Source organism: Ursus arctos, unplaced genomic scaffold (genome assembly GCF_023065955.2).
Source record: "Ursus arctos isolate Adak ecotype North America unplaced genomic scaffold, UrsArc2.0 scaffold_4, whole genome shotgun sequence".
NCBI lineage: Eukaryota > Metazoa > Chordata > Mammalia > Carnivora > Ursidae > Ursus > Ursus arctos.
Genome location: NW_026623056.1, coordinates 33,364,810 through 33,392,708, shown reverse-complemented (window position 1 = coordinate 33,392,708; position 27,899 = coordinate 33,364,810). Strand labels below are relative to the sequence as shown.

The window sequence follows — 27,899 nt, the reverse complement described above, 5'->3', positions numbered from 1 at the left end:
CCACGTGGTGCAGCGCCCACGGCCATGTTTGTGCGGGGCTGCGCTTCCGCCAGCGCGGAAGCGGGGACTCCGCAGTGGGTTGCGGGCCATGGAGCGGTGGGCGCGCCCGCAGGTCCGGCTGTGGCTGCTGTTGCTATTACTGCCTCCAGTGCCGGGCCGCCAGAAGGAGTCAGGTGCGCTCCGGGCAGGGCAGAGCCTGCCGCCGGGCTCCGGGTCTGATTCCGGTCTGGAGGGGCTCTCCCGCCCCCCTGGCTCCCCGGTGCGGCGGGCGGCCAGCTGATGCTGTGCCCGCTGGAGACCAAAGCTGGGCAGAGGGCACGGGGGAGCCTTGGAGCGGAGAGTGAGAGCGTCTGGTGGCTGGCGCTGCTTTTACTGACCAGGACCCTGGAGAGTAACCCGTCTTTCGGGATTTGGATGGTGGGGAAGAGAGGGAATTGTGTCATCTACAGCGGGTGTCGCCTGCGCTTGGTTACACCGCTCCTCCCTAAAACACACTGGCGGTAATTCGTGTGCGTGCGTGTGTATGTCTGTGGTTCTTGGTGAATTACCAGAGAGATGAAGGGAGAATTAATGTCTGTGGCTTTTAACTGAGCCTCTTTATAAAAGTTCACTTTGATTAGAAAAACGTGAGAATACGTGTCACCAGTTTATTCATAGCTTTCTGAGTGCCAGGCTTGGGTATTTTCCAATTTCTTGGACACCTGACAGCCCGAATAGAAGCCGACTTGACATGAGTGCTGGAGAGTTACAGAATGAAACCTTCCTGGCGTTTCGTTTCCACCAGTGGAATGGGAAGGGGTGTGAAAAAGTTTTGGCCGTCTGTTGGTTCTGCATGCCTGCTGCTAGCAAATGACAATGCTCAGGGTATTTTGTTAACTCTCATTTACTTCACTTCTTGAAGGTTCAAAATGGAAAGTATTTATTGACCAAATTAACAGGTCTTTGGAGAATTATGAACCATGTTCAAGTCAAAATTGCAGCTGCTACCATGGGTGAGTTCTTCGATGTGTCTTTGAGAGTTTAGTGCTTGTCACAAGAAGTCCCCTAAAATCCCCAAGAGACCTTGGTTACAGTGATCAGAGGGCCAAGCGTGCCTTGATAAAAGACAAGTTTCCTGCGGTGGGTTTCCTATTTCTAGGGAACAAAAATGTACTAGGATAGAAGAGCCCCAGGTGGTGTCAGCAAGTCTACTTCTTGGAGTTAGCTACACATACTTGTTTGTGTTCCCCGCTGGACTGAAAGCTTCTTGAGGTCAAGGCCTAGGTCTTAATCAGTGTTGCAATTCTGGTGCTGGCCCTCAGTAAGTACTCAGTAGATATTGTCGGAGAAATGATCAGATTTATAAATGAACCTAATCATAAGGTTCGTGGTTATTTTTAAAGTATGCAAATTATGGCTGAGAGGGTGGTGTGGTAGAAAGATTACTTTCGGGTTCTAGTTGCAGATCTCCCACTAATTATCCCTGCTGCAAGTCACTTAACTTCTCTGGATCTCAGATTCCTCATCAGTTAAATAACAGGGTCCTTCAGTTCCTCATTGTGTTATTCTATGACTCCTCAAAAAATTCACCTAATGCTTATGATACTTACTGAAAACTATGTACTGAACTTTAAAAGGGATACAAAATAGTGTAATTTCTGGTTACTGCTGTCAGGCTATTAGAGTCTGTGAGCTGAGTGGGGACCAGACAGACCAGAATAAGGGAGTCAGTCTGAGACCAAGGACATCAGACGGTGTCAGACTGTTAGGCATAGATGATACCTTCTGTGGGATTCAGAGAAGGGGAGGTCAGTGGGACTGCGGTGACTTGGAGGACGTGTGTTGTGTGAGTATCGAAGGAGGAATGTGCATCAGGCAGAGGAGCGGCAATCCAGATGGAGCGAGGAAGAAGAGAAATTGACTTGCTTTTTTCTCTTTGTGGCTTTGTTGTTTTTGGTTTAGATTACCTATGTGCTTTGGGGGGAAACGTTGCTCATTCCTGCCCTCTATTCTTTCCCTGGTTTACTCTGTTTTCTAATACTAAATCGAAACCCACAGATAGGAAGTAGGTGAAATGGTACCACTTTCTTGACCTGCTTTCCTTGATGATTCACATTCTTTCCCAGGGTCATAGATGAAGATCTGACTCCTTTCCGAGGAGGTATCTCCAGGAAGATGATGGCGGAGGTAGTCAGACGGAAACTAGGGACCCACTATCAGATCATTAAGAACAGATTATACCGAGAGAATGACTGCATGTTCCCTTCAAGGTAAGAATCATGAGGTAGATATATCTTCTGATCTTCTTATATATGGAGTTACTTGATACTGTTTTTGTAGAGAAGTTAATTAAACGAACTCACAGGTGAATCTCTGCTCACATTTCAGAGGGACTACAAAATAGTGACAAGCTTTTTTTACCTGGGGATTTTTCTTGCCAACTTCTGCCCCCCTTTCTCCTGTATTAAAGTCTGTCTCCTCTCTCTTCTTAGGGCTTAGGCACATCACTGGTTGTACTGGCTATGGCTCTGTCCTGCTCGTCTTTCCCCAAGTATAGAAGCTGAGGGCACAGGCTCATGAGACCTGGCAGGAACGAGCTGGGCTCAAGGAGGAGAAGCATTGAGTGTTTATCATGGCTCAAGTATTGTTCTAGATACTGAATATTTGAAGAAAGGTGGCGGAAAGACAAGAGTAACTGGGGCTGCAGATTACACAGCCTACACTAGCCAGGAATTCAAGTCTGAGAGTTGAGGTATCATATCGGTGGGCTGAGGGCTGGGGGCGATTACGGAGGGTCATGGACTGAGCCTGGAAGTTGGGTTTAGGTAGCATTATATGTTTATACAACAAGTGAGAAACCTCCCTTTTAGGAGTCTTTTTTTTTTTTTTTTAACTCAAATCTTTATAAAATTACAAAGTACAAAACTTAGAGATCATGGTATTCCCCTGCCTAAGATCTTTGTAAACAATCTCTATTCTGTCATTAAAAGTAACGTACCCCTTCCCCCACTCATGCTCACATGCTCTCACTCACTCTCAAATAAATAAATAAAACTTTTTTTTTTAAGATTGTATTTATTTATGAGAGAGAGAGAGCACGCACAAGAGGCGGGAGGAGCAGAGGGAGAAGGAGAAGCAGACTCCTTGCTGAGCAGGGAGCCCAACATGGGACTGGATCTTCGGACCTCGAGATCATGATCTGAGCTGAAGGCAGCCGCTTAACCAACTGAGCCACCCAGGCACCCCATAAATAAAATCTTTAAAAAAAAAAAAAGTAAATGAGCAGTATTGCAAATAACATCTATCCATATGGACATAATTTTTAAAAAATATTTAATTTATTTATTTGACAGAGAGAGAGCTCACAGCAGGGGGAGTGGCGGGCAGAGGGAGAGGGAGAAGCAGGCTCCCCATGGAACAGGGAGCCCAATGTGGGGCTGGATCCCAGGACCCTAGGATCATGACCTGAGCCGAAAGCAGATGCTTAACTGAGTGAGCCACCCAGGCACCCCAGGAATTTTTCTTAATAACAACTTTATTACAAGTTACTACATTTTCATTGTTAAAAATATGTAAAAACAACAACAAAAAAGAAAATGAAGATCACTTAATATCCTACTACCTCAAAGTAATCACAATTACATTTTTGTTATCAAATGTCAGGGGCAAATAAGGTGGTAGTGGGCAAAATTATTGAGGTATTTTATTTTATTCTTTTAAAGATTTTTTTTATTTGAGAGTGAGTGAGAGAGTGCATGAACATGAGTGGGGGCAGGCAGAGGGAGAGGGAGAAGCAGACTTCCCGCTGAGCAGAGAGTCCTGTCACTGAGCAGGGAGTCCTGTCTCAGGGCTTGATCCCAGGACCCTGAGATCATGACCTGAGCCAAAGGTAGACACTTAACCAACTGAGCCACCTAAGTGCCCCTATTGAGGTGTTTTAAATAGACATTTGTTTCATTATTTGGGACAATAACAGACTTCACAGGTTATGAGTGTAGAGGAATTTCTGATTTCTACAAATGAGAACGAAAGTATGAGTATAGACATTGTTAGACTTTGAAAGCTTAACTAATATTTACTAGTTAGCTGAACAATCTCCAGATGAAATTAAATACTTTCAAAGTTTCTGAAAGGCACATACCTCAGAACATTTTGGTCAGAATCATGAGCTCTTAGAAATGTCCTTAAGGGAGCACAGGACCTTTCACTGACAATAAAATTGTCTGTAACTCTAATGCATGGAAAGTTCCCTATCTCAACTACATACACAACTAAGGAAACAGAGTTGAGCAAAAAAGAAACAAAATGAAATATTCAGAACCAGTATCCTTAATGAAATGGATACAGTTGAATAATATCTCAGATTCCCGTCTAGCCAAAAACAGTGTCTTTCTAGTCAAGATACTTTTAATTCACCCAGTTGGAGAAGCCTGTATGACATTTAAAAATTTTTATTCTGAATAAAGTAAAATGTAAATTCAGCATTTCAAGGATGAGCTGAGAGATTTTGCTGAGGAACCAGAGCACCATCTAATTAAATGACTGGAGACATGTCATTTCAAAGATGGTGGAGAATGGTATTTTTAAAATAATAACTTTAGTGAGGTATGGCTGACATAAACTGCACATACTTAAAGTATACAACTTGATAAGTTTATGTTCATTATCTTTTTTAAAAATTAATTTATTCTTAATTGAAGTATAGTTAATATACAATATTATATTAATTTCAAGTATACAACATAGTGCTATGTTGTGATATACATAGTATTCCACATGTATATGCATTACAGAATGCTTACCATGGTACATGTGGTTACCGCCTGTCACCATACAAAGTGATTACAGTATTATCGAGTATATTCCCTATGACTTTTTATTGAAGCATACTGACACACAATGTTACCTTAGTTTCAGGTGTACAACACAGTGATTCTGGACAACTCTGTATGCCATGCTATGGTCACAAGTGTAATTTCTGTCTTTAACCATACAACACTATTATAGTACCATTGACTGTATCCCCTATGCTGTACTTTTTAGCCTATTCCGTAATTGGAAGCTGTCGCTCCTACTCTCCTTCACACATTTTGCCCATCCCCTTACCCCCTTTCGCTTTGGCAACCATCAGTTTGTTCTCTATATTTATGGATCTGTTTCTACTTTTCGTTTATTCATTTGTTTTGTTTTGTTTTATTTTCTAGGTTCCACATATAAGTGAAATAATGTGGATTTATTTATTTATTTATTAAGTCTTCTTGGTATATGGTATTTGTCTTTCTCTGTCTGAATTATTTCACTTAGCATAATACCCTCTGAGTCCATCCATTTGTCACAAATGCCAAGATCTCATTCTTTCTTATGGCTGATTAATATCCCATGATATATATATGTATATATGTATATATATATATCACATCTTTATCTATTTATCTATTGATGGACACTTAGGTTGCTACCATATGTAGACTATTGTAAATAATGCTGCAGTAAACATAGGGGTGTCTATATCTTTTCGAATTAGTATTTTTGTTTTCTTTGGATAAATACCCCTAAAAGCAGAATTACCAAATCATAAGGTATTTCTATTTTTAATTTTTTGGGTGGACCGCCATACTGTTTTCCACAGTGGCTGCACCAATTTGCATTCCCACCAACAGTGCATGAGGGTTCTCTTCTCTTCACATTCTTCCCGACATTTGTTTTTTCTTGTCTCATAATAGCCGTTCTGACTGGGTGTGAGGTGATGATGTCTCATTATGGTTTTGATTTGCATTTCCCTGATGATTAGTGATGCTGAATATCTTTTCATGTGTCTGTTGACCATCTATACATCTTCTTTGGAATATGTTTATTCATGTCCTCTGCCCATTTTTTCATTGGATTTTTTTGTTTTTTGGTGTTGAGTTATATGAGTTCTTTATATATTTTTTGTATTTACCCTTTACCAGATATTATCATTTGCAAATATCTTCTTCCATTTAGTATGTAGCCTTTTTGTTTTGTTGTTTCCTTCACTGTATGAAAGCTTTTTAGTTTGATGTAGTCCCAGTTGTTTATTTTTGCTTTTGTTGCCCTTGTCTGAAGAGACAGATCTAAAAAGATATTGCTAAGACTAACATACAAGAGTTTACTGCCTGTTTTCTTTTAGGAGTTTTATGGTTCCAGGCCTTGCACTTAGGTCTTTAATCCATTTTGAGTTTGGTTTTGTATATGGTGTAAGAAAGTGGTACAGTTTCATTCTTCTGCATGTAGCTGTCCAGTTTTCCCAACATCATTTACTGAAGAGGCTATTTTTTCTCCATTGTGTGTTCTTGCCTCCTCTGTCATAGATTAATTGACCATACAAGTGTGGGTTTATTTCTGGGCTCTCTGTTCTGTTCTAGTGATCTATGTGTCCATTTTTGTGCCAAGCCATACCATTTTGATTATTATTGCTTTACAGTATAGTTTGAAACCTAGGATTATGATACCTCCAGCTTTTTCTTCTTTCTCAAGATTGCTCTGGCTATCCAGAGTCATTTGTGGTTCCATACAAATTTTAGGATTATTTGTGCTAGTTCTGTGAAAAATGCTATTGGTATTTGGATAGAGGCATTGAATATATAGATTGCTTTTGGGAGCATGGGCATTTTATCAATATTAATTCTGCCAATCCATGAGTATGGTATACCTTTTCCATTTATTTGTATCATCTTAAATTTCTTCCATCAGTGTCTTACAATTTTCAGAGTACGGGTCTTCTACCTCATTGGTTAAATTTATTACTAGGTATTTTATTTCTTTTTTTTTTGGTATTTTATTCTTTTTGATGCAATGGCAATTTGATAAGTTTTCATGTGTGTATACATCAAGATAATGAACATATCTGTCACTCCCAAAAGTTTCCTTGTACCTCTTTGCAGTCCCTCTCCCCCACCCCTGTCTGCCATGCCATCCTTTTACCCCTGTCCTCTGGCATCCACCGATTTGCTTTTGGTCATTAGAGATCGTTTCCTAGGGTTTTATATAAATGGAATTATAAATGGAATTTACAGTATGTAAAAGAGTGCTATTTTGGAAGCTGAACATGAAAAAAATATTAAATGTTTTAGCTCTTAAATGTAAATGAACAGCAATAATATATTTTTTAACTTTTTAACCAGTTCTATTTATTTATTATCAAAGGACTTTTCCATGCACATGGTAAAATATTTAGGTAACCTCAAAATATATACAATGAAAAGGAAGATTCTCTACCACCTTCAACCCCTAGACCTGTAGTCCCTGAATCCTCCTCTCAAAAGACAACCACGATTACAAGTTTCTTGTATATCCTTCCAGAAATAGTTTGTGGATAAGCAGTTGTCTACTCTTCAACAAATTAGAACGTGCTGTATCTTCTGTTCTTCAACTTAATTTCCTTTTCCATATAACTGTACATTTTGAAATTGTTCCTTACGAGTTTATAGGGTACACCTCATCTTTCATGGCTGTACAGTAATCCATTGTATGGACTTCTTTATTCAGCCCTCTGTCAATGGACATTTAAATGTCTCCACCACTCCCCTTTGAATTTTGACAAATGCAAACAATGCTGCAGTGAACATCTTTGTACTTATACCTTTGAGTACTCAGGTAGTTATATCTGCAGGCTAAATTCCTAGAAATAGGGTTAAGTAGGCCAATTAATGTGTTTTTAAAATCTTTATAAGTAGAAGCAAACTGTCCTCCAAAGGAATCGTGCCTTTTTTCTTTCTTTTTTTTTTTTTTTTTTTACATTTTTTTTTTCTTTTAAGCAATCTCTGTACCCAACATGGGGATCAAACTCAACAACCCCAAGATCAGTCATGTGCTCTCCTGAGCCAGCCAGCCACCCCAAAGTTGTGCCTATTTTCACTTCCCCCACCATTGTATCACATGCTCAGAATACACCTCATACTCTCAGCAATACTGTGTATTATTGGACTCTGATCTTTGGCAATCTGATTAGGGAAGACTAGCATCTAGCTTCAGCACTTTTTTTTTTTTGTCATAGCAATACTTTGTTTTAAATTTTTTTTAATTGAAATATATTTGACGTATAATATTGTATAAATTTAAGGTATACAACATGTTGATCTGATCCATTTATATATTATAACATGACTGCCTTGGTAGTGATAATTAACACCTCTATCATATAATTATCCTTTCTTTTTTAGTAGTTGAATAATTAAGGTCTAGTCTCTTAGCAAGTTTGATTATAATACAGTTTGTTGTCTGTATTCACTACACTGTGCATGAGATCTCTAGGGCTTATTTACTACTTGTTGTAAGTTTGTAACCTTAAACACCATTTGTCCCAGCCCCTCACCCCCCACCCCCTGGCAACCACCATTTCTTTCTCGGTTTTTACAAGTTTGGCTTTTGGGGCATTTCTTTAATATGGTTGAGCATCTTTTCTTTTGTTTATGAATCACTGATATTTTTTGCAGTAACCTCCCTATATATAAATCAATATTTTAAGTCAGCCATTTCTATGCTGCTGGAAAATTTTGGTCGAACCTTGGAATGCTGCCCCCAGGATAGTGCTGGTCAGAACCTCAAAGGATGGGGCAGAAGAGCTAAGCTGCCAGTGTATCCTCTCGTTCCAGAAATCCTCTGAGGATTCCTGGAGAGTCTAACCAGAAAGCTGTACAGGCATACCTTATTCTATTATTGCTTCACTTTTATTGTATTTTGCAGATACTGCATTTTTTTTTTTTAAGAAATTGAAGGTTTGTGGCAACCCTGTGTCAAACAAGTGTATTGGTGCCATTTTTCTAAGAGCATTTGTTCACTTCATGTCTCTGTGTCACATTTTGGTGATTCTTTCAATATTTCAAACTTTATTATTATTGTATTTGTTATGGTAATCTGTGGTCAGTGATTACAACGCACTGAAAGTTCAGATGATTGTTAGCATTTTTAGCAATAAAGTATCTTTAATTAAGATATACATGTTGGTTTTTTTAGACATAATACTATTATTGAACACTTCATGGATGCCAGTATAGTATAAATAATTTTTGTATGAACTTAGAAACCAAAAAATTCATTTGACTTGCTTTATTGTGATATATACTTTATTGTGGTGATCTGGAACCAAACCTGCAGTATCTCTGAAGAATGCCTGTATGACAGTCTTCATGATTGTGTACATAACACTCCTTTTCTGGTGTGCAAAACTGATTTTGATAGTATTCTGTACTCAAGTTGAAGGCAATAAAAGTTGTCCTATCTTTCCTCCTAAATTATGAGACTGATTATGGTGGAAATAAAAAAAAAAAGTCTTTGTGAGAAGCAAAGCCCAAGGGACACAGTTAGAAAATTAGCTTCTTCCGGGGTGCCTGGGTGGCACAGCGGTTAAGTGTCTGCCTTCGGCTCAGGGCGTGATCCTGGCATTATGGGATCGAGACCCACATCAGGCTCCTCCACTATGAGCCTGCTTCTTCCTCTCCCACTCCCCCTGCTTGTGTTCCCTCTCTCGCTGGCTGTTTCTATCTCTGTTGAATAAATAATAAATAAAATCTTTTAAAAAAAAAAAGAAAATTAGCTTCTTCCAGTTGCTATCAAAATCTGCATCTTGCTTTCTAATTAAACAAAAGGGGAAATTAAAAAAAAAAACTAGGAATAGATAGAGGAGAGGTGGTAGTAGTAGCAATAATACATCCTTCAAACTTTTGATCTGGTTGGAAAATTTCACTGAGTGTTGTAAGCTGGAGCAGGTTAACTAGGAAAGATGACTTGCACAATATAAAAGAGTAGAAAAGTCCTTTCAGAAGCATTGCTTTCAGGAATCTTTGCAGTGGGCTGATAATTTGGACACTGGCTTTCAAAGTGGGAATGGGACCCTGTTTTGTCCTATAGCAGGCACTAGTCTGGTGAATTTGTGGTATTTCTGGTTGGCAGATGTAGTGGTGTTGAACACTTTATTTTGGAAGTTATCGGGCAGCTTCCGGACATGGAAATGGTGATCAATGTACGAGATTATCCTCAGGTTCCTAAATGGATGGAGCCTGCCATTCCAGTCTTCTCCTTCAGTAAGGTAAGTAGAGGAAGAGCTGTATGGTGAGATGGAGGGTGGTCCTCTAGAGTATGAGTAGATGATTGTCCTGTGACAGAGTCTGATGGGTGATGGTGAGGATGAGACCTGGTTTCCAGGAATTGGTCTGTGTCCCTCTTAGCTTCACAGTGGCTGAGCAATAGGACTGAGGAGATGGGTAATGTGAGTAAGATTGCTTAAGTGTCTATAGGGCTAGGGATGAAGGTAGGGAATGATGGAGGCCTGAAGAACCAATAGGACATTGAAGGCAAGGTTCAGAGAGTCTACAGAGCATGGGAGAAGGTGGCTCAAGATAGCTCATGGGCTTGGAGTCAGGGAACACCTTTGTTAAAAAATATTTGTTGAGCTCGTATATATATAGTCCTATCTGTCCTGTCTGTCAGTCTATCCGAGGGGCTCAGGATGGCTAACAGTGAAACTAAAGGTGGTAGATATCTCCACACAGTTTGTGCCTAAGCAGTGCGTTGAGGGGATAGGCCTGGTGTATCCAAGAGGGGTATGTGAGAGAGTGATCTTTGGGTCTAGTTATGGAGGAATAGGAGTACTAGCTCACTCCTGTGGACTTGGAGAACTTGGGACAGTTAATATCTTCTCAGTGTTCAGGTTCTTGCAAATGTGTATTGGCAGGGATGGGTCTTGGTTCCTGAGACTAGGCTTGAACACATTTGGGAGGAGGCCTCAAAGAGAATGGACAGAAGAGTCTATGGGGGAAGAACAGGTTTAGGAAAACCCTATGGACTTTGAGAAAAGGAACACCATCTCTGATTTGGTTTCTCCAAAGAGGGACCTTTTATCCATACTTTTTCTTTATCACAGTTTACTTTCTCTCTAGACTTATTTCCTGTGTTGCAAGTGGGCTGAGGCCACATTGGTGTTGCATTTCCCATGGTCTAGTCTCATTTCTCAAAAGTGCTTGGTCTCGCTGTTTATCATAAAACCCTCCCAGAGGAAGAGATAGCGGCTCCCATGTACGTCAGTAAGGACTTTATGTTTGTTATTTATTTGTTGTTTTGGTGGATGATAAAGTCTGACCATCAGTATACAAACTTTCTTTTCATCTTTACTTCTCTCCTTTTTTAAAAAAATTTTAAACCAGTGACTCCTAGTCCCTAGAGAGGGATTTTAGTCTTTCAACTTTATAGGAATTGTTCAGCTTCTGTTGAGCACCCATCAAGTCTGAGCTGCTTGATGAATCACATACCATTTTTTTTTAGAGTATTTGAGAAAAGGTGAACAGCATATTGCATGTGTAATTCCAGTGAGGAAACCAAAGAGTTAGAGGTCTGTCAGTGGCCAGAATTTTAACAGAAGTAACCATAAAAAGGGGAACAAATGGTTTTAAACTTTTTTCAAAAGATGTGGGATAATATCCTTTTCCCCATCCTGCCCATCAGCACTTTCTAGTCCTGATCAACAAATAACCAAGAATTTATTGACCATCCAGTGTGAGCGCCACAGTACCACAGTATTAGGTAATACTAATTAACACTTATCGAGTACTTACCATGTACCAAACACTGGTCTAAACTTGTCACATGTACTAACTCATTTAGTATTTGAAACAAAGCCCATTAGATAGATAATGTTATTGGTATTATTTCTCCCATCATAAAGATAACTGAGGCATAGAAAAATTAAGTAACTTGCCTGGAGTTGGAAAGAGGTAGAATCAGCATTCAAACTCAGATGTTCTGTTTCAGGAGCCCATGCTCTTAACCATTGCACTGGGATTCTTGTTCTCAAAAGACCCATTTAGGAAATAACCAGGAACTGGTAAGACAGTATACACTACAAGTGTAATAGCAGTTAAAAGATGAGAGAGCTATATGATCATTCAGATTTAGGTATTTTATTTCCATAAACTAAAAACCCTAACAGTGTAATAATGTCCTCTAGAAAAACAGAACTTTGGGTAACTGGAAAAATTGACTTTTAATGAGATTTCAAATTCTGGGATTCAGTGAGTCCATGAATTTTAACCCATGGTCATTTTTGCATTTTAATGTCTAGAGTGTAGACTTTGCAGACTAGGGGAAATAGATGTTTGGCAATGTTAACACTAGAGCAAGACTTCTGTCCAGATCCTGTGGCGTGAGTGTAATTTGCATCTTCTCTCTCTGTTCTGAGACTGATTTTGAACAACCTTTCTGTTTCTGTTGAAGACATCAGAGTACCATGATATCATGTATCCTGCTTGGACATTCTGGGAAGGGGGACCCGCTGTCTGGCCAATTTATCCTACAGGTCTTGGACGGTGGGACCTCTTCAGAGAAGATCTTGTAAGGTAGGTCCTTTAGAGAGGTTTTCTTTGTCCTTCTTTGTAGGTCTTGTTGAAATAAACAGTAGCGTATACATAATTATTTACTTTAAAATGACTAACTTTTAAGTTAAAAATAAAAGAAAAACTGCTTAACCATTTTGTATGTGTATAAGCACTTTTGTATGTGTATAAAATACTCATATATCCATAGGAAAAGAGCAGAAGAACCTACCCAAAATTATCAGCAGTGCCTTGTGTAAAGGATTATAGGAGCCCTTTCCTTTCTTCTTTAAATTTTTCTGTATTTTTAAGACTCTCCAAATAAGAGTGAATTCCTTTCATAATTAGAAAAAAAAAATGAATGACCATGTTGTGAGGGAGAATAGAGAATTACTTGGAGGAACATCAATATACTTTATAATTTAGAGCAAAGTCCTTGAGGTGGGGTTGCGGAGGGCATAAATGTCCTGGAGGTGTCTCAAGTACAGGCTTATTCTGGGTCCTCCTGATTCACTACTGAGACTGCCTGGGCCTGTTGACTCGATCTGCTATCATTTCAGAATTTAGATTGTCCAGGCCATCCAAGCTGTGGGTATTTCTTACCTGGCTACGTTTCACATTAATGCTTCAATCAACATTGGTACCTAATTAGCATAATTCTGGAAATATGGTCTTTATAGGTCTTCTCTCAGGTATTGGGAAAGCAAAAATTTAATTCAACTTTATTTCCACAAATATCTATCACCTGTACCACACGTGGCTGGAGATTCAAAGAGGGTGAAAAGAATGTCCCTTTCCTGGAGAAATGGGTAGGGCTGCAGTCCTTAGTGGCAGTTAGAGCCACTGGGTAAAGAACGAGTCTATTATCCTGTAGGTGTATTTTGAAAATTATTTTTTTTAGGATTTTATTTATTTGAGAGAGAGAAGGAGTGAGGGAGAGAAAGAGAGAGTGCACAAGCTAGGGGAGGGAGACAGACAAGCAGCCTCCCTTCTGAGCACAGAGCTCAATGTGGGACCTTGATCCTAGGACCCTGAGATCATGACCTGATGAGCCAAAGTCAGATGCTTAACTGACTGAGCCACCCAGGAGCCCCCAAAATTATTTTTTTTTTAAGAGACCTTGGTCTCATACTTCGTAGAACTAGAACTGGAAATTGTCCTTTTCAACTCTTTATTTCAGGGATGAGGGAAGGAAGGCCCAGAGAAATTGAGTGACTTGGTTAAGGTCAGGAGCCAATCTAGGCCTGAAGTCCAGGTGTCCACACTACCAGTTAACCTTACCTATGCTCTCCAGATATTGAGACCATCATTTCCCATGTAGCTTTTTGTTTTGAACGTAATTTTGAAAGGGAAAAATAAAAAGGTCTTTAACCAAATTTTCTTTAGGTTATTCTTGGCCTTAATTATCTAATCCTTTTTTTTGTCAGGTAGTTGCAAATACCCTTTTCACATTCTTCCTTCTTCTTGTAGCTCTTTTTTGACCTGCTCTACATCTACTTTTTTTTCTTTAAGAGAGAGAGAGTGTGAGCTGGGTGGGGGAAGGGGCAGGAGGAGAGGGAGAGAATCTTTTTTTTTTTTTTTAAAGATTTTATTTATTTATTCGACACAGAGAGAGAGACAGCCAGCGAGAGAGGGAACACAAGCAGGGGGAGTGGGAGAGGAAGAAGCAGGCTCCCAGCGGAGAAGCCTGATGTGGGGCTCGATCCCAGGACTCCGGGATCACGCCCTGAGCCGAAGGCAGACGCTTTAACCGCTGTGCCACCCAGGCGCCCCAGAGGGAGAGAATCTTAAGCAGGTTTTGTGCTGAGTGTGGGGCCTGACAAGGGGCTTGGTCTCACAACCCTGAGATCATGACTTGAGCCGAAATCAAAAGTTGGACACTCAACCGACTGAGCTACCCAGGCGCCCCCTACTTTGTTTCTTAAATCTTTAAAAACAATCTTTTTTCTGATTATGAAACCTGTACATGCTCATAAAAATGTATGTCTAACATCGGCAGTTTTCCCACCGACTTGTCAGTGTCTTAGAAATCTTTCCATGTCAGTACCTATGAAGCTATCTCATTATTTTATCAGTCACATGATATTCTTTTGTGTGGATAATAATTTACCTCATTATTTTCTATGATAGACTTTTAGGCCACATATGTAATATATGCACAATTTTTTCTTTTCTGGACTATTTGAGAGTATGCTGCACACCTTATGACCCTGACATCTTAATACGTTAGTGTGTATTTCCCAAGAGCAAGAATTTTCTCTTTTATAACCATGCTGCAATGATCAAATTCAGGAAACAATATTGGTACAACATTTAATTATGCCAATAATGTCCTATGTGGCACATTCTACCTCCAGTACAGGATACAATCCAGGCTCGTGTGTTGCATTTAGTGGTCATGTCTGTTTAGTCTCCTTTGATCTGGAACAGCTCTTCGGTCTGTCTTTCTCTTTCATAACATTAACATTTTGAAGAATGCAGCCTGTACATTTTATAGAATGTTCTTCAGTTTGGTTTTGTCTGTTTCCTCATGATTAGATTCAGTTTATGCGTCCCGGGCCTGAATACTTACCTAAGTAATTTACATAATCCACACGTCTTCGGAGATGTTAATTTTGATCACCTGGTCAAGGTGTTGCCAATTCCTCCACTGTGTAGTTTCTGTGCCCCCCCCCCCCACCTTGTAAACTACTAAGCAATTTTTAGGGAGATGTATTATGTTTTAAAATCCAAGCTTATAAGAACATATTCTTCTTTTAATATCTTTCCTTCTTATTTTTCAACTGAATTTATTTATGGGGTGCCCCCCCCACCTTGTAAACTACTAAGCAATTTTTAGGGAGATGTATTATGTTTTAAAATCCAAGCTTATAAGAACATATTCTTCTTTTAATATCTTTCCTTCTTATTTTTCAACTGAATTTATTTATGGGGTGCCTGGGTGGCTCAGTTGGTTAAGCATCTGCCTTCAGCTCAGGTTATGATCTCAGGGTCTTGGGATCCAGCCCTGAATAAGGCTCCCTGCTCAGCGGGGAGTCTGCCTCTCCCTGTCTCTCTGCCCCTTCTTCTCCTCCCCCACGCGTGCGTGTGCGCGTGCTCTCCCTTTCTCTCTCAAATAAATAAATAAAATCTTTAAATAAAAGTATGATCATAAAATTACAATTTTATTTTTTAGAGCCCTCCATCTAGAAGCTCTAGCCATGTGATTTAATTTCTTAATTTGAAACTTTAATAATCTGCCTGTTTATCTGCATTGATGCCTGCCTGCTATTTTTGTATTTTTCTAATCTTTTGGGAATTTGTCCTCATTGACTTACTTCTCACTCTGTAGAAGAACTCAGTGTTTCTGTACATTTAAAGATTCCTGTCTCTGCTGTCACGGAGTGGTTATAAAAGAGGTCTGAGTCAGCACCAGGGTGCCACTTTGAACCCTCGCCTGGGGAAAAAAGCCCTAACATAGGTCTTTTGAGGGGCAGGTAGGTGGATAGGAAGAATGAGGAAGAGGGAAAACAGAGATGGTACAAGTCTGTGTATATTAAATCCAGCCTTCCCAGGGACCGAGGACATTCATACTAAAAATTTCAGTATAAATTGATACTTTTTTGTTAGGTAGTTTAGCAGTATATATCAAAATATAAAATGTGTATATCTTTGACCCAGCCATTTCACTTCTAGAATTTATCCCGAAGAGTTAATTAGACAAGTATGTAAAGATGGATACAGGAAGATGCTCACTACTGTGTTGTTTCTTAAAGCAGAACGTTGGAAACTTCTTAAAAGCCCATGAATAAGTAATGAAGTGAATTATGATGTGGCTATAAAATGGAATATTGTGCATGAGTGCAAAGTAAAGGAACTCTGGCTTCAAACTTTGTCTCTTATTAGCTATGTGACTCTGGAAAAACTGCTTAGCGCCTCAAGAACCTCACCTGTAAAGTAGGGGTAATAAAACCCACCTCAAGAGGTTGTAAGAATGAGTATATATATATATATATATATATATACACACACATATATGTATATACATGATCTCTGTTATGTAGAGCAAGGTTTCTCAATATTGGTAGTATTGACATCTTGGGCTGGATCATTCTTTGCTGTAGGGGGCTTCCCTGTGCATTGCAGGATATTTAGCATCCTTGGTCTTAATGTCACTAAATGCCAGTAGCAGTCCCCCACTAATGACAATCAAAAATGTCTATAGTCATGGCCACATGTCTTCTGGGAGAAAGGGGCAAAATCACCACCAGTTGAGAACCACTGATATGGAGAGATGATTGGAAGGAAATTCTTCACAGAAACATTAAATTGCTACAAGTGGGATTGGGAAGGTTCCAGATGATTTTTTTCCACTTTTACTTTATGCTTTTCCATTAGAATTTTCTATAATGAGGATATATCATTTTTTCTGCTAAAAAAAAATCTCATAAAACAAAAATAACCCAGGGTTATGGTGTTTCTGTTTTGGTGGGGGGGGCGGCGTATGGGGCACAGCAGTAGATAGTTCAGGCCTTGGACTAGAGAATCCGGTAAAGATGGTCCAGGAAGAAAGAGCTATAGGATGGGTCAGGAAAATGAGCAATGCTCTCAGCTGAGAGAAAATGACTAATGTGACATTTATGTATCTAACAGTATCTCTACCTAACAAGTTTATACCCTAAGTCTCTCCATTATGGTAAATAGCACACCAATCCCTCATTAACTCCAGTTCAGCCCTTCCCCTCCTTTTTCAGAGGAAGACAATGGGCAACTTCTGTGTAGGGTTCCTACGAAGGAAGTTAAGAATGATGTATCTGTGAGCTAGCAGTTTCAGCAAGGAAAGCTGGTCATGGTAATGTGTACTGAGAACCGAGTTTCAGGGACTTTGATGGAGCACTTAGTACAGTCTCGAGAATATCAGGGTGCTTTGCAACATCAGACAAATTTCTGGTGATACTGCTTATGCATCAAAAAAAAATGAAGTCAAGAAGTGGTTTGTTTTCTTGCCTTTAATTCAATTTCTGATATTTTCTGCAGTTCTCTTTGCCTTTTAAATTTATCAATAGCAGTACTCTACTTAAAGTAGAGAAGAAATCCTCGTTGTATTGCATTTAACAGCTCTAAACATGTCATTTAGAGCTTGGGAAATTTTTTAAAAATTTTATTTGTTTATTTATTTATTTAGAGAGTGCGTGTGCATGTGCCTGAGCAGGGGGAGGGACAGAGGGAGAGAGAGAATCTCAAGCCAACTTCCCGCTGAATGAGAAGCCTGATGTGGGGCTCAGTCTCAGGACCCCGAGATCGCGACCTGAGTTGAAATCAAGGGTTGATGCTTAACTGACTGAGCCACCCAGGTACCCTGGGAACTTTTCTTTCAGTGTTGTTAACTTATTAATGGAGCAATGGACTGTAGATATTATTGACTAGCACCTCCAAAGGAGTGAAGTAACAACAAGGGAATATAATGTCATTCAGGGCTTTTTCTTTTGAGAGCCTGGGTAAGACTTATTTAAAAATGTGACGTTCTGAACTAATCTTCAGAAATGGTTAGAACACATCCTCATATAGTTAAGAGAAAAACATAGAAACTAACTGAAATCTAATTTTAGGTCAGCAGCACAGTGGCCATGGAAAAAGAAAAATTCTACAGCATATTTCCGAGGATCAAGGTGACTGTATTTCTGATATTTTACAAAGATATTTGTAAGATTCAAGTTATTTCGAGGGTGTGAAGAACTGTAGTTCAAGGAGAAAGCTAGGATAACTAAGAAGTAAACGTAGAATCATAGAATTTTAGACTAGAGAAGAACTCAAAGTATTTGCCCAAATCAGTCTTTTTTTTTTTTTTAAAAGAGAGTGCATGCATGTGACCGGGGGGGGGGGGGGGGGGGGGGGAGGTGGGGAGAGGGAGAGGGAGAGGCTCTTAAGGCCCTACACCCAGCACAGAGCCTGACTCAGGGCTTTATCTCATGACCCTGAGATTATGACCTGAGCCCAAATCAAGAGGCAGACACTTAACTGACTGAGCCACCCAGGCGCACCTTGCCCAAATCACTCTTAATTGAACTGAAATTGAAAGAATTTCATCTAGTCATTCAACAGGTAATAACAGAGTGCCGTGAGTGTGTTAGGTATCAAATATATGTTGAAGAGAACAGCTGAGTTGTCCTCTTGCCTGAGAGATGATAGTTTTCTACAGTGATCTTCTGACCTGGCCCTCTGCTAGTCACTCAGCTAGTTATTGGCATTGCAGGAACCATTACCAGTTGTCCTGACTGCCTTTTTCATGAGGCCATGTGGCTGCCAAATAGTGGTGGAAAGCACAGATTGAGACTGGTGGAAATGGAAAGGGAAGCAGGGGAGGAAGGAGAGGGAAATGCTGGACAGGGACCCTCTCCATCTTGCTCAGACCTACATCCCCAGTGCCAAGAACAGTACCTAGCATGCAGATACATGATGAATATCTGCTGTACAGATGAACAGAACAGGGAGAAGGCTTTTGTCCTTTTCCTGGTCAGTCCTTGTCAGAGATCACACATTCTATTTACTTGGGCAGTGAACTTGAGGATGCAGACAGGCCCAGCAGCCACTGCTTACTGGTCCTTATCAACTTCTCTGATTCTCAGATCTTGAAATCCTAGCTTCTTAACTTGGGACCTGTGTGTGGACTTGAAGAGTTCTAGGACTTGTTATAAATTATATGGGGATGTGGACACTTTTCTAGAGAGTGGTCCACAGGAAGTCCAGGACCCCTCAAATGTCAAGACCATCTGCTACTTGGACCATAACTAGGAGTTTTTCTACATATAATCTTCAGGTTTTTAAGCCCTTTAGTTTTCTTTTTAATTTAAATATTGTGCTGGACTGTACAGAACACAGACAACAAAGGTCAGGTAGCTATTTTGGGGAGGGGTAGAATACCTAGTCACACAGCTGTGGCTACTAATGATTATAGAGGCCACGTGAACCCTGCTGAAAGGGAACTCATTACCTGGGATATGTCTGTACTGCCCAGAACAACATAATCTTAAAGATTAGACGCAAGCAAAAAAGGGCCCAATATTCCCCGTCTCTGAAGGGTACAGGAGGGAGCAACCAGGAACATCTGTACTCTGCAGGGCCCAGTAACCCCCATCTCTGCTATTAAAATAACCAATGAATTATCCGTCTGTGTGTACAGTCATTGCATTGGTCTGATTACTGCTTACCTTTCAGAGACTAGGAACAGTATTATCGTGTGGGACACATTGTTTTATGACACATGTTTCTTTTATAGGACAAGTCCAGAACGAGATCCTCTCATTCTTCTATCTCGGAAAAATCCAAAACTTGTTGATGCAGAATACACCAAAAACCAGGCCTGGAAATCTATGAAAGTAATCACCAATCATCTGAATAGAACCATAGCAGTGAACATTCTCGCTCAAAGAACATTGCCACCTTAGGTTTCCTCTCAGCAGTCGATGAATGTAGAGAAAGTTCCACAAACTTATATGTATTAGCATATATGTAAATTATTCTTTTCCAAACTCACATTGCTTTTCTGGGCCGTATTATAAGTAGTATTTTTTACCACTTTGAAGGTTTAAACCAGAGGACATCAGCGTTTTATGGACACCAACCCCTGGTTTAAACAAGTGGTTCTCAACTCTGACTATACAGTCCAATCAGAGAGCTTAAGAAAATGAATCAAATGAATCAGAGTCTCCGGGGATGGGGTCCAGGCGTCTTCATTTGTTTAAAAATAAGGATTTACATTTCAAAATGAATAAAGGATATGTAACTGAAGTATTATAATTCAATGCCAGGACTAAGGATTAGGTGAACAGGTAAAATCAGGTCAGGAGGAGGAAGTGGGGGATTCAGAGAGGTGAATTGTAAGGTGCAGCCAGCAATGACTGGCTCCTTCAGGTTGGAGTTCATCTCTGTCCTCTTAACTCTATGACTTCTTGCCTTATTCAAAGAACTTTAAGCCCTAAATGTCCTCATTTGAAATTTCCATGTACCATATGAAGATGGTAAGAAAAAATGTTTTAAACTTCTTGTGGGAAAACTAAGCATATCTGAGTTGTATTATTTGATAGTTTTAATCAAACAGGAGCAAAAGGTTAAGAAATTTGTTGAAAAACAAAAATATGAAAAATGTATCCATTCAGCACAGCTTCTACTGTGGGAAGCTGTGAAAGCAAACAAGACTTATTGCCCTCATTAAGACATTTACCAGCTGGCAGGGTAGCTGGAATACAGATGCGGTCTCAAACTCAAATGCTTCTGGGAGCCACAGGAGTGAGCAGGAGAGAGAGAGCTAGAGGTCCAGTCATTGCTGCCAAGGGAATAGAGCCCAGTTTACCAGAACTTCCTTTTTCTTTTTATAAGAAAACTTGGAAATCTGGATTTTTGTAGGAAATATCTTACCACCTGTGAATGTTGGCAATGGTTTGCATTTTTATTTTTAAATACTTTGTATCCCCAACAAAATCTGTGTGTGGGTTACACCTCCAAGCCCACCAGCCACCACCTGTAACATCCTGGATGTATAATTTACACAGAGTGAAACATGCTGCAGGTTAGGACCTCTAAGTTCAGAGAAGGATCCAAATGGCCCTGGGAGCTTAAACTCTAAAATCAGACAGGCCCTGGGTTAAAACCCTTGCTCCTCTCCTCAGGTCCACATTGCCCTGAGCAAGTCTCCCAGCTTTTCAAGGCCTTGGCTTCTTCGTCTATAAAATGAGATAATAATGTCTCTGAATGTGTTTATTCAGGACACTCAAATGAGGTCATGTTGATGGAATGCTTAATGCTTGCTGCATGTTGGTCTTCAGTAAATATCACCACTCTCAATGCTAACAACTTCCTTTTCACTTAAAGGATACCTTAGGGAAGCCAGCTGCTAAGGATGTCCATCTTGTGGATCACTGCAAATACAAGTAAGACTTCAGGACTCCTGACTCTTGGCTTCCCTGTCGCATTTGGAATAGCTTCATTTGAGGGGAGAACTTCAATACTAGGGCCCAGCTGGGGCTTATCAAAGTCCTGTTCATTCATTTGGTGGTTGTTTACCGAGACCATGCTGTGTGGACGAGGCTCTCACCTGAGTTCTGTGGGAACTGCAGAGACAATGATAATAATGGTCCCTGCCTCTATAGACCTTGCTGCTAGTAAGCAAAGTGGTGGGACTCCCTCTCTCCACACCCATCCAGCCAAGAACTGAAGTTAGATGAAGTGTTTTTCAGGTTCATTAGGGTTTATGTTTCAAAATGAATAAAGCATATGTAACTGAAATAATATAATTCAATGCCAGGAATAAGGATTAGGTGAACAGGTAAAACCAGGTCAGGAGGAAGAAGTGAGGGGATTCAGAGAAGTGAATGCTGATTACACTGCACAGTGGGAAGTATAGGGTAGAAGCAACTCTAGCTGGAGATGGGTGCATAAGAAATGCTGAAAAGAAAATGTTCTAAGATAGCTTTTTCCCAGAGGGTGTTTCTTTGAAGATTGATTATGTATTCCTAGCTCTCCTCTCCTGACTTCAGAAGAAGAGGGAACAGGGACCAACGGAGGCTTTTGGTGGGATACCTTATGGGAGAAATAAGGTTTTGGGGAGCCATGACTCGTTAGAGACATTAGGCCCAGGAAAACTTATAGGAAAGCATAAGGTACTGTCTCCATCTGAGCATTGTATCTCTGTCTAGCACCCAGCTTGTGGCCCTATCTAGCTCTGTCTGGAGAAAGAATCCTCCTTTCCCCCTCACCCTGACATTCCCTGGAAAAGTCAGTAGCCCCTGGAAACGTACAGGGACATGCAGATGTGTCCTGGAAAGCTGAAAATAGGAAGGGAGAGGTGAGGGGTCATAAAAGGAGAGAAGCAGAGGAGGGAATAGGAAGAAAAAGATATTTGTGGCAGCAGACGAAGAGTATCAAGTATATTTTGCTCTTTCTTTCCCAGGTATCTGTTTAATTTTCGAGGCGTAGCTGCAAGTTTCCGCTTCAAACACCTCTTCCTGTGTCGTTCACTTGTTTTCCATGTTGGTGATGAGTGGCTGGAATTCTTCTATCCACAGCTGAAGCCGTGGGTTCACTATATCCCAGTCAAAACAGATCTCTCCAATGTCCAGTGAGTGGCTCTCCCCCAAGCAGAGTGCCTAATGACTCCCACAGTCTGCCTCTAAGGCCCCGGCCATTTAAGACATTTACTACTGATGACTTTTTCCCGTGAAAGCTTTTTTTCCTTACTTGGTTTGCATATATAGCGTCACTATTCAACTAGGCTATAAGTGAGATTTAATTTGAGAAAGTGCTGTAACGCTAGTTTGAAATGTAACACTCAGTACACAGTAGAAAAGCTCTTATCTCTCAAAGACTAAAGATAAGGATAGTATATGTTGTTATATTGTCAAAGGGACTTTCAGATACAACGTGAGAACTGACCCCAGTGAAGCTGAGGCAAATTTTCTCACATGATGGGAAGAACTAAGAAGAGATACGGAAAAGGGCCAGAAAAGTAAACCCAGTGCCCTCTTCTAGGGGCAGGAGCAGGAGACAGAAGGGAAATTTTTCTTCACTATTGATTTTTGATGTGTATCATTGAACATTTCTCTGTTTTCTCAAGTATGTCCCAAATCTACAACAGGTTGCCTTTAGCCTGTGTGTGGGCTTTTGTTGTTGTTGTTTTTGTTGTTTTGGTCCCGTGAGGACTCTAATATCTTTGCTTTAAAAAAGAAATAATACGTTATCTACCTATCTAGAGATTAACCATAGATCTCAGTCTGTGGTCTTTCTTTCTTTTTTCTTTTTCTCTTTTCAAATTTAAGGAACTGTTTTTATTTTTATTTTTTAAATTTTGTTAGTTAACATATAGTGTAGTATTTGGTTTCTGGAGTAGAATTTAGTGATTTATCACTTACATACACCACCCGGTGCTCATCACAACAAGTGCCCTCTTTAATACCCATCACCCATCTAGTCCATCCCCCACCTGCCTCCCTCCATCACCCCTCTGTTCTCTGTCATTAGGAGTCACTTGTGGTTTGTTTCTCTCTCTCCATTTTTACTTTTCCCCCTTCCCATATGTCCGTCTGTTTTCTTTTTTAAATTCCACATATGAGTGATATCATATGGTGTTTGTCTTTCTCTGACTGACTTATTTCACTTAGCATAATACAGTCTAGCTCCATCCACATCGTTACAAATGGCAAGATTTCATTCTTTTTGATGGCTGAATAATACTCCATTATATAATCCTTTATATATATATATATATATATATATATATATATATATACACACACACACACACACACCATGACTTCTATATCCATTCATCAGTTGATGGACATTTGGGCTGTCTCCATAGTTTGGCTATTGTTGATAATGCTGCTATAAACATTGGGGTGCAGCTACCCCTTCGAATCGGTATTTTTGTATCCTTTGGGTAAATACCTGGTATGCAATTGCTAGGTTATAGGGTAATTCTGTTTTTAACTTTTTGAGGAACCTCCATACTGTTTTCCAGAGTGGCTGCACGATCTTGCATTCTCACCAACAGTGCAAGAGGGTTCCCCTTTCTCCAAATCCTTGCCAACACCTGTTGTTTCTTGTGTTGTTAATTTTAGCCATTCTGACAGGTGTGAGGTATCTTATCATGGGTTTGATTTGTATTTCCCTGATTATGAGTGATGTTGAGCATATTTGCATGTGTCTGTTAGCCATCTGGATGTCTTCTTTGGAAAAGAGTTTATTTGTGTCTTCTGCCATTTCTTAACTGGATTTTTTGGGGGGGGGTGTTAAGTTTGGTAAGTTCTTTATAGATATTTGATACTAACCCTTTGTCATTTGCAAATATCTTCACCCATTCCATCGGCTGCCTTTTAGTTTTGTTGATGGTTTCCTTTGCTGTGCAGAAGCTTTTTATCTTGATGAAGTCCCAATAGTTCATTTTTGCTTTTGTTTCCCTTGCCTCCGGCAACATGTGTAATAAGAAGTTGCTACAGCCAAGGTCAAAGAGGTCACTGCCTGTGTTCTCCTCTAGGATTTTGATGGATTCCTGTCTCACATTTAGGTCTTTCATCCATTTTGAATTTATTTTTGTGTATGCTGTAACGAATTGGTCCAGTTTCATTCTTCTGCATGTGCTGTCCAATTTTCCCAATACCATTTGTTGAAGAGACTGTCTTTTTTCCATTGGCTATCCTTTCCTGCTTTGTTGAAGATTAGTTGACCATATAGTTATGGGTCCATTTCTGGGTTCTCTATTCCATTCCATTGATCTATTTGTCTATTTTTGTGCCAGTGTATATAAATGGTGTTTCTTTCTTAGTTTGGTCTATATTTCAGAGTCTAATAATTCTTTCAATTTTAGGGAGTTGTTGCATTTTGTGAAAGCAAATGATGATGTGGCTCAAGAAATTGCTGAGAGGTAAGCTCTGTTCATTTTCCTTTTCTATTTTACTTTATCATCTCCATTTTGCCCCAGCTAAAGGTATATGAATATTGTTATCTTGGTGATATCTGGATTTCATCCTCACTATACAGAGGTAATCAGAATTAAAGCTGTCCAGGAGGAAAACACACATTCACATATGTCCCAAACCCATCCTTTATAGAAGTAGATGAAATCTTTGAGGTAATTAAACAAGTTCACAATTTCTGAGCATTCCCAGAATTTTTGAGCATTCACTCCTTATGTGTTTGTTTTTAAGAAAACAAATATGAAGTTTTATTGCTAAGTGCATGTGTGTGGATAGGATGGCTGTTGGCTCTGAGAATCAAGAGTTAATTCATATAAAGCATAAACATTCTGAACAGTGCTTGACACAAGGAGAGCAGTCACATGTAAGCTATTAGTATTATTTAATGCTGTGCTTTAAATGTTCTTGTTAATCTTGTCTCTAGGGGAAGCCAGTTTATTATGAACCATTTGCAGATGGAAGATGTCACCTGTTACTGGGAGAGCCTGTTGACTGAATACTCTAAATTCCTGTCCTATAATGTAACAAGAAGGAAAGGCTATGATCAGATTATTCCCAAAATTTTGAAAACTGAACTCTAGTAGTCATCATCGGACCACATTCCTCTCTGGCAGCAGCTCTCAGATATCCTGTGGTGAGAAGCTTACCATGAGTGTGGCGCCTATACCTTGAATACTGTTATCAAGCCAAATATCTGGTTTTCCTTATCATGCTGCACCCAGAGCAACTCTCGAGAAAGATCCAGAATGTGTATAATACAGACATGAAGCAGCTCAACGCTTTGGCTGAATAAGGACCAGAAATCATGAGATGTGGGTTTTGAACCCAATTCTACTTTTTATTTTCTTAAGACCAATCACAGCTTGTGCCTCAGATCATCCATACATGTATGTCCATCACTGTGAAACTGACTGTGTCTGTGGGATGATACTTTGTCCCATTACGTGGAGCAGAAAATTAATAATTTGAACTAGTACAGCTCATCACCGCAATTCTGCAGTTATTCTAGGTTTGATCTCTGTTTGATCTCTGTCACTGTATTTTAATGTAGGAAGCCCTGTAGGGTTTGTGAAAAATACTTGGGGATCATTTCCTGAAAGGTCTAAGGAAGCAGTAGATGTACCATGCAACGATGTGGTAGTTATCTTTTTTAAAGCGTGAGCTTTTTGGTACTCAGGAGCTTTCTATAATGTTACATAAAAAGGGGCCAATTGCATGAGTAATTATTGCAGTTGGATTTCAAGTTCCCCTTTTGTGCCTTCACACACTTGTTTTTATGGTCTCTATTTAAAAAAAAAAGACAAAAACCTCTTAATAAATTTAGGAAGTAGTCCTCACTCTTTAAAGGAATTGTGCTTAAAGCAGCAGCTCTTCCTCACTCCTTGCACACCCTTAATATTTTTCCTCTTCAAATTGGCAGCAGTCCATATCCTCAGAGGTGTGCAGGGACCTCAAGGAGTCTTCACCTATGAAATGTTACACTGGGAGTTTAGACCATCCAACTTGAGCACTTACTTATGTTGGAGATATTTCAGTGCAAATCCATATTGGAGTACTTCCTTTCCCCTTTTTTCCCTTTTTGAAAAACACATTTAGATAGTAGTTTAATCTCTCAGGATCCTCTCCCTAACACAGTCAAAAATGAAGAAAACTTTTTAGATAAAAACCCATAGAGTCTGATGACTTAGAACCAACCTTGTCCCTTAGGCCCAACTTTTCCACATTGAAATCAACTCTTTTCCTTTGCTTCTTAAGAACTGTTCAGTATTAGTTGGTTTCAAAGTTAGTAAATGTGAGGTTCAGTCATATCAAATCAGGGATTTTATTCCATTGGTGAGAAATGTATTTGGCTTTTTAAACTTCCTTCCACAAAAGTTTAAGTCTACGGGCTTTCTTAGAGGAGTTGAATATCCTTAGTAAGATCATTGCCTAGAATAAGGCAGACATTGAAAGTTAGCTGTTTTGTTTCTGAGTATTAAAAATTCACGGGGACCATGTGTTTAGGTGCCAGAAGTCTAGCGATAAGCAGTCTGGATTTCAGAGATGTACTGTAGTTTTGCCTTGTTGGTATGAGGCCCCAGTAGATGTTCTCTTTCTCTCTGTGTTTTAATTTTCCTGTCACTGAACTAGAAACAGAATTTTCTGTCCTTTGGATTAGGAGCTGAAACTGCATTTCCCTGGGAATTTCCCATTTTGCTTCAAGTTCCAGCTCAAGCATCCCATCTCTGAATCTTTTCTTTCATTCCTCTGGGCAGTTAGGGGCTATCATAAAACTTTGCTCATGCCTATTATATCACATCACATTGCACTGTAATTATTTGACTATTACTGCTATTGTTCTGTGGGCTTCTTGATGGGTGGGAATCATGTTTTACTCATCTTGATGTCTCTACTATCCAGTACAGTGCCTCGCACAGAGTAGATATAAAGAATTATTGGAAGAATGAATGGGTGGATGGATGGATGGATGGATGGATGGACAGATGGATGGAGGCAGTTGAATTGACTAGATCCTATTTACAGATAGATTAGCCATTGGCTCCTAAGGGGGACAGGACAAGACCGTAAGAATTGGATCAGTGCAGATTCTTATCTGCTCTTTGAATAGTCAATAAGGGCATCTTTGTATTTAAATTCAGGAAATGTTATTCAGATTTTATACTTATCTGTTTACCACAATGTAGGTGGTATGAGGATGGTGTGTAAAGATATGAAAAATGTATGTTTTTGAAAATAATTTTTATCCCCATAACTGTTGAAGGTTGTTGTTGTTTGTTGTTAACACTGGCTAGGTCCTCGGGTGCCTGAGTGGTTCAGTCAGTTGAACATCCAGCTCTTGGTTTTGGCTCAGGTCATGATCTCAGGGTCATGAGATTGAGACCCACGTCGGGCTCTGTGCTCAGTGTGGAATCTGCTTGAGATTCTCTGCCTCTCCCTGTTCCTAAGCACCCCCAGCACTCACACACACTCTCTCTCAAATAAATGAATAAATAAAATCTTTAAAAACAAAACCGAACAAAAACACTAGCTAGTTCCCACGCTTACCTTTCCTCCTGAAGGCCATACTTTCCTTAGAAAGAAAGAAAAGTATAGTTTATTTGAATGAAGTGGGATACATGGGTAACACAAGTAATGCTTTTCCTTTCTT

General features: G+C 39.8%; 1 protein-coding gene across 1 annotated transcript; it reads left to right on the top strand.

Moving 5' to 3' along the window:
- The first annotated feature begins 10 nt into the window (after window positions 1-10).
- On the top strand, window positions 11-27,503 carry POGLUT1 (protein O-glucosyltransferase 1). Its single transcript, XM_026493950.4, has 11 exons — window positions 11-173; window positions 902-992; window positions 2,106-2,249; window positions 9,892-10,027; window positions 12,208-12,329; window positions 17,894-17,953; window positions 19,561-19,660; window positions 21,153-21,211; window positions 22,231-22,398; window positions 24,643-24,699; window positions 25,176-27,503. Exons 1-11 carry the CDS (start codon window positions 89-91, stop codon window positions 25,330-25,332), a joined length of 1,179 nt encoding a protein of 392 aa, XP_026349735.1. The 5' UTR covers window positions 11-88; the 3' UTR covers window positions 25,333-27,503.
- The last annotated feature ends 396 nt before the right edge of the window (window positions 27,504-27,899 follow it).